The 10,037-nt window shown below is 43.7% G+C and overlaps 2 protein-coding genes across 2 annotated transcripts; one reads left to right on the forward strand and one right to left on the reverse strand.

The window, feature by feature from the left end:
• Nucleotides 1–5,302: 5,302 nt before the first annotated feature.
• On the reverse strand, nucleotides 5,303–6,550 carry LOC310867648 (uncharacterized protein; the record flags this gene model as incomplete). The annotated part of the gene is made up of 4 exons (XM_083777766.1): nucleotides 6,354–6,550; nucleotides 5,846–5,957; nucleotides 5,629–5,703; nucleotides 5,303–5,498 (listed from the first exon to the last, which is right to left on the reverse strand). Exons 1-4 carry the CDS (start codon nucleotides 6,424–6,426, stop codon nucleotides 5,303–5,305), a joined length of 456 nt encoding a protein of 151 aa, XP_083633892.1. The 5' UTR covers nucleotides 6,427–6,550.
• A 1,262-nt stretch (nucleotides 6,551–7,812) lies between these two features.
• Nucleotides 7,813–9,432, forward strand: LOC310867649 (eukaryotic translation initiation factor 2 subunit 1-like; the record flags this gene model as incomplete). Its single annotated transcript, XM_083777767.1, has 1 exon — nucleotides 7,813–9,432. One exon carries the CDS (start codon nucleotides 7,813–7,815, stop codon nucleotides 9,430–9,432), a length of 1,620 nt encoding a protein of 539 aa, XP_083633893.1.
• Nucleotides 9,433–10,037: the final 605 nt, after the last annotated feature.

The raw sequence follows: 10,037 nt of genomic DNA on the forward strand, positions 1-10,037 counted from the left end.
ACCTACATCGGTCATTCACACACCGATGGCGGAGGAAAACCATGCCAGGCCTGCTCATCACCATTGAAACCATCAGACAGACAGACAGACAGACAGACAGACAGACAGACAGACAGACGGACCTGTCAGTAAATGAGGAAGTGAAAGTGCAGTCATTTGACCAATCAGCAGGCGTGTCAGGGTGACCTGACATCTGGGACTGCCCGGATGGAACAGAGGAACAGAAGGTCAAATATCAGATCTACAATAGCCGGGAAGCCATTCACCCAAAATTGGACAGGACCTGTGATGTTATGCCGTACTTAAATAGCAGACTTACAAGCTCGTAGCGCAGCACAGAGCTTGTAGATCTGCTATTTTTGTATCACAGCCAGGTTCAGTAATGTGGTGTGGTGTCCACTCCACACAGGGTAGAGCTGTAGACCATGTAATGGGTTGGCTGGGGAGGCTGTGGCTCAGGAGGTAGAGCAGGTCGCCCAATGATCCATGGGTCGGCAGTTTGAATCCCGGCTCCTCCTGTCTCCAGTTCTTTCCATCTTCGCAATATCGCCAAACTTAGATCAGTCGTTTCACACCCGGAGCTAGAAATTATCATCCATGAATTTATATCATCACGTCTGGATTACTGTAATTCCCTCTTCACATGTCTCTCCAACTCCTCATTAGACCGCCTGCAACTGGTTCAGAACACTGCTGCCAGATTGCTGACCAGGTCCAGGAGATCCTGTCACATCACATGACACACCCATCTTGTTTTCCTTGCACTGGCTCCCAGTAAATTATAGAATTCATTTTAAAATTCACACAGAACCCTCCATGGTCAGGCACCCCCATATATCTGTGACTTACTCCACCCATATGTTCCTAGAAGACCTCTGAGATCCTCATCCCAAGCCCTGCTGGTCGTTCCACCCACAAGGCTAAAAACTAAAGGTGATCCAGCCTTTGCTAGTTTCGCCCCCAGGCTATGGAATGACCTCCCGGAGCACCTGAAATCTGTGGCCTCAGTGGACCTTTTTTTAAACATTTAAAGACCCACCTTTTTAGACAAGCCTTTGCAACATATAGTGCTGTATTGATCTCTTGATTATTATTATTTATTTTTGACCAGTGCCGTTTGTTCTGTTTTCTCTTTCTTTGCTTTATTTTTCATTATTCTTATTTTTATTATTAATATTACCATTGTTACTAATACTATTGATATGTTTTGCTTTTATTGTTGTGAAGCACTTTGTGACTGATGTCTGTGAAATGTGCTCTATAAATAAAATGTATACTTACTTACATGTCAAAGTGTCTTTGGGCAAGACACTGAACCCCACATTGCGTGAGTTGGTCAGTATGAGCTTTCCACCATTGGTGTGTGAATATAATGAAAATGAAAGCCAGGGACAAATATGCTCTGAAGTTCTGAAAATTGTAGCTCACCAAACGCTTCATCTCCAAACACACTATATGAAAAACCCATAAGTAGGCTATGAGATACAAACGTTTAAATTGTATGGACCCCCGGTGATATGCATTAGGCTAGGGCTACAGCTGGACCCCCATTTGAGACAGTTTTCTACATTTTTGGAGCAGTGTAATTTGCAGTGTAATTTGACTGAGACACTACTGGAACCAAATGGACACTTATTGGTTTCACTTTTACACTCTCAGAGTTTGTGTAAGCATACATAACCTGCTGGGTGCATACTTAGTTTAGACTAGTCATTGATTAGACATAAGGTTGGTGAGGGTTGTTGCAAGAGAGCATTTTCAGAGTTCTGATGGACATTTGTATCTGGGTCCTCCAGCCTGGATAGGCTACCCTTGTTTTGAAGTCATGGAATTTACTAAGTAAGTGATCATATCACACAGAGCTAAACAAAACACAGAATAATAATAAATAATAATAATGAAGAATATTGATCTTCATTTATTTCGTGTACAATTATGAAATGTTTAGGGATGACTCTCTGAGAGAGTAGAACTTGTCTTGTCACTTGAAGGAAAGAGTATTTACCACCATCTAGTGGTTGCTTTGAAGACTGCTGTCAGCTAAATGTGCTCTATGTTCCCCTGTTCTTATTGGTAGTTATGATCACATGTGCAAGGCTTTACTTCCTGCTGGTCAGATTTTTTTCTTTGCTTTTTTTGTTGAGAAAACACACAGAAAGTAAGTAAGTACATTTTATTTATAAAGCACCTTTCGAAACAAAGTTAGGCTACAAGGTGCTGAACAATGAACACAGTATAAACAAATTAAAAACAAGGAACATATCACACAGCTGTGACAATATAATACAGTAGTGCAGTGAGCAGAACAAAAATAAACTAGATAAAGTGCCAATCGGCACAGGTCTCCACCAGGGCAGGTCAGGTTGTGGCCTCATGGTGGCGCTATAACAGGCTGTTGAGGAAGATTTGGGCCGGAGGTTCGTGTTGGAGGGATGCAGGTACAATGTTTTTCCATGTGTGCATACATAAGTTGTATACAGATCGATGCAGTTATAGCTAAAAACAGGAATTGGCCTGTTATAGCGCCACCGTGAGGCTGATTTTGAGGAAAAAATTGTGGCATGTCGTCCTCGGCCTAGTGAAAATGTGCGTGTATAATTGAGTTGTGGCGATTTGTACAAAGCGGGCTACTCCTGAAAAGTGTAGGAGCCAATCGTGGCCAATCAGGATGGAATATGAGAAATCAAAAAAACCTGTCTTGATCACATGACTATGGAGATCATGTGTACCGATTTGCGTGAAATTTGGATAAAATCTGAAGGAGTAATAATAGAAAATGTGTTTTACATATGTCGGCCTCCTGGTGGCGCTATAAAGAGCAGATGTGAAAAATTCCAGGCAAAGGTTTTTCCTTGGCCTCTAGGGAGTTGGCATACAAAGTTATCCACAGATCCGTGCAGTTAGAGGTAAAAAACACTTTTTGGCCAGTTCACAGCACTCCTGTGAACTTTGGAAGCCAATCTTAACCAATCAGGATGGAGTGTGAGAAATCTGAAAGAGCGGTTTCGTTGAATGGCTCTAGAGAGACTGTGTACCAATTTGCGTGATGTTTGGGCAAAATCTGTAGGTGTACTGTGCAAAAACTTGTTTTGCACAAAGCGGCCTCCTGGTGGCGCTATAACAGGCCGTTCTGGAAAGTTTGGGGCAGAGGTTCATCGTTGGCATCCAGGGAGTGTGTGTGGAAAATGTGGCATCGACCGGGTTAACGGTGGCCGAGATTAGCTGCTCACGGACACACGGACGGACGGACGGACACACACACGGACGGACGGACACACGGACGGACGGAGTGCAAAACATACTCTCCCCACATGCCTTCGGCCTGGTGGAGACAACGAGGCAGAACAAAAACATAGGGCTAGAAATGAATCGGGTCAACGGTACATGGGAGAAATATTTACAAAAGTATGTACTCTAATATGCTCCGTCTACAATATAATCTACACCAGTGGTTCTCAACCTTTTTACACAAAGTACCACCTCAGAACATATCTGCATACTATATACGTACACAGTATGCTCCAGTATAATTCATCACTTGCCATCCACTTGTTTTGAGCCATTGGAGAAGCTTTGTCTGTGAGTTTACTTTATGTTTCATCTTTAAGAATAATGAAATGATGCACATTTTGCCGTTTTATTTTACATTTATGAGATTTATGGTCAATTGCCGGCTTGCCTTGTCATTTGTAGTGCAGTGTTCTTGTCTAGCTGTAAGTAGAATCTAGGCATTACATTTATGTTTTAAACAACCTCCAATTTATTTTTATTGATAAGCACAATTATTCAAACCGTTTTACAGCAGAGCCGGGAGGAGAGAGATCATCATAGTAATTTTCAACTTGTGCTTTTTTTCTTTTCTCCACACTCTCCCCTCTCTGTATTCAGTTTCTTCAGTTCAACCTCCAATTCTACGTCCACGTCCAGTACCTTTCTGTTTAGCTATAGGCCTATCTGTCACTTCGTGGAGCCACACACTCAGGGGATGGAATAGAAGTAGTAGAGATTAAAGGGGGTGTAAGTGATATTCATATGATTAGTGTAAATAGCTCTTATTCCCTAATTGCTATTAGAGTGTTTGTTCAGTACCGGGGGTAAGTAAATTTGGAAGTTAAACCAATAAATATGTACAGTACACACTGTAAAAATATAAGCTTATATGGGTTCTCTCTCCTGATTGGATATTGTAACCCAATCAAGTTATACCTCAGTGTATAGCTTCTATTTTCAAATGAAGAAATTAAACGATGAAAATGTGAAACATTTAATTTATTTATTATTTGAATGTGTCACTTTCACAACTCCCCTTTCTATGAAAACATGGTAGTTAAAGTAATAAATAAAATAACTCAAAAGTAGTTATCTTAAAAGTATACAGGGTAAATTATGGTTTTGGTTAAAACGACAATAAAATAATGTTGACAGGTTAAGACATTACAGTATATTGTGATAGTAGGCATTGCTATTTAGAGTGTTCAATAACAGGGGTCTCCCTGTGTCTCCAGCTCTTTAATAAACAGAATTGGCAGGGTTTGGAGGGTTGCAAATTTCAGTCAATCAGAAGAGAGAATGAAGTTGGTGTTCCAGTTACAATTGTGTCTGCTAATTTCTTTGTATCACAGATTCCAATTTCACTTAATTGTTTTCCTGTAGGCTATTCTGTGTCTCTGTTCGGATTAAATTGGTATCCCAACCTAAAAATGGGTTTTCTGTGATCGACACTCCTGTTACTGAACAAATACTATAGCAATAACAAGGATATAGAGCTTTTACACTTATTTTAACTAATACATTTCACTTACCCTATACCTTTTTAAGTTGGTTTCATAAATAACATAATGAGCTTAGAAACACAATAAAAACAGGAATAACAACATAATTTCATTCCATAAATAAATGAATCTAATAAATACATTCTTACAGGTTCACCGAGCACCGAGAATAAATTAAACACAGACTAGTGTTGTGTTAATAATTAAAAACCTATCAAACCTATATCATGTCACAAATATGGCCCTGAAAGTGTCATTAATAGCACTCGACTTTCAACACGTTCATTCACATGCTGCTTCAACAGAAATGCTGATTCATCCTCGTTGACTTCCTGGTTGCCTCCTGGATTGGAGGTCATTGGCTGGAGAGGGAGAGGACGGTGGGGTGCGGTTGAACTTCTCTTTTTTTCCGCTTCCGCCAAATTCCAGCACTTGTGTTGTTTAGAGTAGACAGTCAAGAGTGTAGGTGTTGCCCAGCGTGGCCTGTTATTGGTCCGCTGGCCCGCTGAGCTGAGGTACGACTGTAGACCTCACTGGGATGAGGAGGAGGAGGAGGAGGAGGAGGAGGAGGAGGAGGAGGAGGAGGAGGTGATTGAGGTAGGAGGCAAGGAGGTCGGAGGCAAGGAGGTATGAGAAGAGGAAGAAGTAAGGAGGGAGAGGAGAGAGGGAGTAGAAGAGGAGGTGGAGAGAGGGGAGGTAGGCTTGGCGTTATTCCTGCGTGCCGCCCTGTTAAGATAACAATACAGAAACGGTGACAGTTAAGCGGAGTAGGGGGAATTAGTGAATGCTAGTTATTATTAATGAGTGAGTGAGTGAGTGAGAGTGAATTAATGCATTACTTAAATAATGAACTTACTCAAAGTTTTTGATTGTCTTTCGCACCCAGGGAGCATTGAATTGACTGCAGAACACTCCTTTCTCTGTCTGAAAACTGCAAGAACACAACAGTTTAGATCCTACATGAGTTGGATAGATGGATAGATGGATAGATAGATAGATAGATAGATAGATAGATAGATAGATAGATAGATAGATAGATAGATAGATAGATAGATAGATAGATAGACTCTTACATGATAGCAGTGACACACGGCAGGTTTTTCTTCTGGACCATGTATCCAGTGATAGGTTCTCGGATCTCCTGTCTGCTTACTGTAGTGCAGCAGGATGCTAGCTTCTCAGGCGCTGTAGGAAAACACATGGATCAAGGGTTAGGTCATTTTGCTATGAATGACACATAACATAGGTGGTTATCATACCCATAATGTGAGCTTGTTGATCTGCTGTTTTCAAATAGCCAAGTTATATAAATGGATAATGTTATATGTTTTGTAATTATAATAGTAACCAGTTTTCAAATACATATTAGTGGAGTAAAAAAAGTACAATATTTGCCTCTGAGATGTAGTGGAGTAGAAGTAAAACATTATTGAACAGATCACTCCAGTAAATTCCTAAAATGTTTTACTTACTGTATGTACAGTACTTGAGTAAATGTACCTAGTTACTTTCCACCACTGACTATTTTAGGCATTGTACCGTACACATACTGCTATACTACTGCATAATCATGTAACTCACCGGCTGAGGCCATGACAACCAGAGTCACCAGCATTATTACAGCAATCTTCAGCAGGATTCCACAGGACACCATTTTTACTATAGACACTAGACTCAATGTGGAATGAATGGTGAGTGAGTGAGTGAGTGAGTGAGTGAGTGAGTGAGTGAGTGAATGAATGAATGAATGACTGTGATTCAATGATTGTTTAATTCAATCTTCCTCTCTTCTCCTCAGTGCAGTCTAGTGATGTGACAGGCTTGAAGGGTGTCTGATACTTAAGGCCTGGAAAAGCAGAAGTGCAACTACTGGTACGCCACACCACCCACCCACCCACCCACAAACACACCCTGTAACTCCATCTTACAGACCATCTTACATGACAGCAATGACACATGGCAGGTTTTTCTTCTGGACCATGTATCCAGTGATACACACACACACACACACACTCTCTTGGTATACTCATCGATTCGATATATTCATAATAAATCCTCCACACACACACACACACACACACACACACACACACACACACACACACACACACACACACACACACACACACACACACACACACACACACACACACACACTAATATGGCTACTTTTACACAACACGCTTGTATGATGAAGTCTGGAACAGAGTTGATGATGAAGCATTGTAATGTGGTGATACAAGGCAGTGAGGCGACAGCACTACCAACTGTGCCACCGTGCCCCCTGTGCCGGTTCCATGTTTACCCTACTTCCAAAGTGTGTAAGTTGTTTAAGTCACAGATGCATGATTTTCATCTATCTATAAATGCACCATGGCCCTCAACGCGGTGTACACCCAGATTTGGGTGTACGCCACGTTGATAAATGAGGGCCCATGTCTCTGTACGTCTGTAATGCACGTGACTCGAGAACCGTTCGCCCCACCGACTTCAAATTGGACACGCGCATCCCACACCCCCACAGGGAGTGTCGAGTCGGTCTGACCCACGGGGGCCCCCTGGCCAGGCTCCATATATGGAGCTGGCCTGTACTGACATCACAACACTCCATATTTGGGCATGCCTGACACAGAACTCCATATAGGAATAAAGGGACACAGAGATATGAAATCTTCATATATGGGCATAAAAGGGACACAGACAGATTGGTAGTACAGTAATCAGTGTCAGAAGTGATGTTATCCCCTTTTATGCCCATATATGGAGTTCTTTGTAAGGCATGCCCAAATATGGAGTCTATGCAGATGTCAGAATGATGTCAGAAATCGGTGGGACGAACCCGTATTTAGGCATGCCCAAATATGGAGTCCGGCCCGGGCAGAGGTCTTTTGATGTCAGCTGATGTCAGATCTGAGCCCTTATATAAGGGGTGAAGACTAAAAATATTTAATTAGCTCAACAACAGGTCATAGAGAGTGAGGGAGAGCCAGGACACATCTATATTCACAGTACAGTGTCTGTAACCATATACATCACAGAGATGCCAGGACTCAGCTGTCGTTTTTACCAGCCCCGGCTTCCACAGGAGGAGAATGTTGTGATGGTGAAGGTGAGGTCCATTGACGAGATGGGCGCCTATGTCAACCTTTTGGAGTACAACAACAAAGAGGGCATGATCCCGCTCAGTGAGCTGTCACGCCGACGTATCCGTTCCATCAATAAGCTCATCCGCATAGGCCACGAAGAGGTCGTAGAGGTCATCAGAGTAGACAACGAGAAAGGATATATTGATTTATCAAAAAGAAGAGTTACCGAAGAGGATAAGGCCAAGTGTCATGATAAATTCACCAAATCCAAAAATGTGTACAGCATCCTTCAACAAGTGGCTAATGGGCTTCAATACACCAAGGATGAAGAGCTGGAGAGCTTGTTTCAGCGCACTGCCTGGGTCTTCGACGAGAAATCCAAGAAGCCCGGATATGGAGCGTATGATGCCTTCAAACAGGCCGAGTCAGATCCTTCAATCCTCGATGGCCTGGACCTGACGGAGATGGAGAGGAAGGGGTTGATTGACAACATCAAAAGACGACTCACTCCGCAGGCTGTCAAAATCAGAGCAGACATTGATGTGCAGTGCTACGAGTATGAGGGGATTGATGCCATCAAAGATGCTCTGCGGGCAGGTCGCGCCTACTCAACGGACGCCATGCCTATTAATATAAACCTGATCGCTCATCCACGATTCATGATGACGACGACGACACTGGAGCACACAGAGGGCCTGTCTGTCCTCAAACAGGCCATGGCTGCTATCAAGGAGAAGATAGAGGACAAGAAGGGAATTTTTGAAATCCAATTGGAGCCAACAGTGGTGACCGAGACGGATGAGAAAGAATTGGCCCGGCAGCTAGAGAGTCTAGAGAAAGATAACGCTGATGAGGTGGTGGCCCAGCAGCTAGAGAGTCTAGAGAAAGATAATGCTGATGAGGTGGTGGCCCAGCAGCTAGAGAGTCTAGAGAAAGATAACGCTGATGAGGTGGTGGCCCAGCAGCTGGAGAGTCTAGAGAAAGATAACGCTGATGAGGTGGTGGCCCAGCAGCTAGAGAGTCTAGAGAAAGATAACGCTGATGAGGTGGTGGCCCAGCAGCTGGAGAGTCTAGAGAAAGATAACGCTGATGAGGTGGTGGCCCAGCAGCTGGAGAGTCTAGAGGAAGATAACGCTGATGAGGTGGTGGCCCAGCAGCTAGAGAGTCTAGAGAAAGATAACGCTGATGAGGTGGTGGCCCAGCAGCTGGAGAGTCTAGAGGAAGATAACGCTGATGAGGTGGTGGCCCAGCAGCTGGAGAGTCTAGAGGAAGATAACGCTGATGAGGTGGTGGCCCAGCAGCTGGAGAGTCTAGAGGAAGATAACGCTGATGAGGTGGTGGCCCAGCAGCTGGAGAGTCTAGAGGAAGATAATGCTGATGAGGTGGTGGCCCAGCAGCTAGAGAGTCTAGAGAAAGATAACGCTGATGAGGTGGTGGCCCAGCAGCTGGAGAGTCTAGAGGAAGATAACGCTGATGAGGTGGTGGCCCAGCAGCTAGAGAGTCTAGAGGAAGAGAATGCCGAGCTGGACGTGAATTATGAGGCAGAGGAGACGGCAGCCAAAGCAGAGGACTAGTCCATCCAATATAGCCCGGCTAATAAGCCTACATCCAATAGGCCATCATTGGAATATTCAGGGCATTTCCCAATGGGCCTGCCTGTGTAATCATGCATGTGGCCTGCACATTATCCCTCAACTCTGAGAGGGTCAGCATACAAAGGTGGAAAATGAGTGCTGCTGAACAGTACTCTTTAACTGCAGGGAGTATATAGGCTCTTGATAATTGGCTGAATCTGCTCTGCAACCCAACAGCCAGCTCCTTGCCTTCCAGCTCCACTCCTAACCTCCAGATCCAGCCACGTCTCTGGGATTAGGTAACAACTGTTGGTTCCAGGTGTGGTGCGGTAGGGTGAGGATGATTGAGTTATTGTTCTTGGCATCCGTGCACCACTGGACAAACAGTTCTGATGATTCAGATGATCTTACCATACTAGCCCCACAGCAGTGCTTTGGCACTATTTCCGGCAAGCCAAAGTCTCCAGTGCTCTCGCCGGCCACCAGGTTGGCCGACCTAAAAGCACTCACCTCTACACAAATTATATCACCCCACAACAATCAACACAGAATTCACCTTAATCCAATGTGTAATCACACCCTACATACCAAGTAGAACACTGAGA

This window comes from Protomyctophum parallelum, assembly GCF_964188405.1.
Source record: "Protomyctophum parallelum genome assembly, chromosome: 12".
NCBI classification, from domain to species: Eukaryota; Metazoa; Chordata; class Actinopteri; order Myctophiformes; family Myctophidae; genus Protomyctophum; species Protomyctophum parallelum.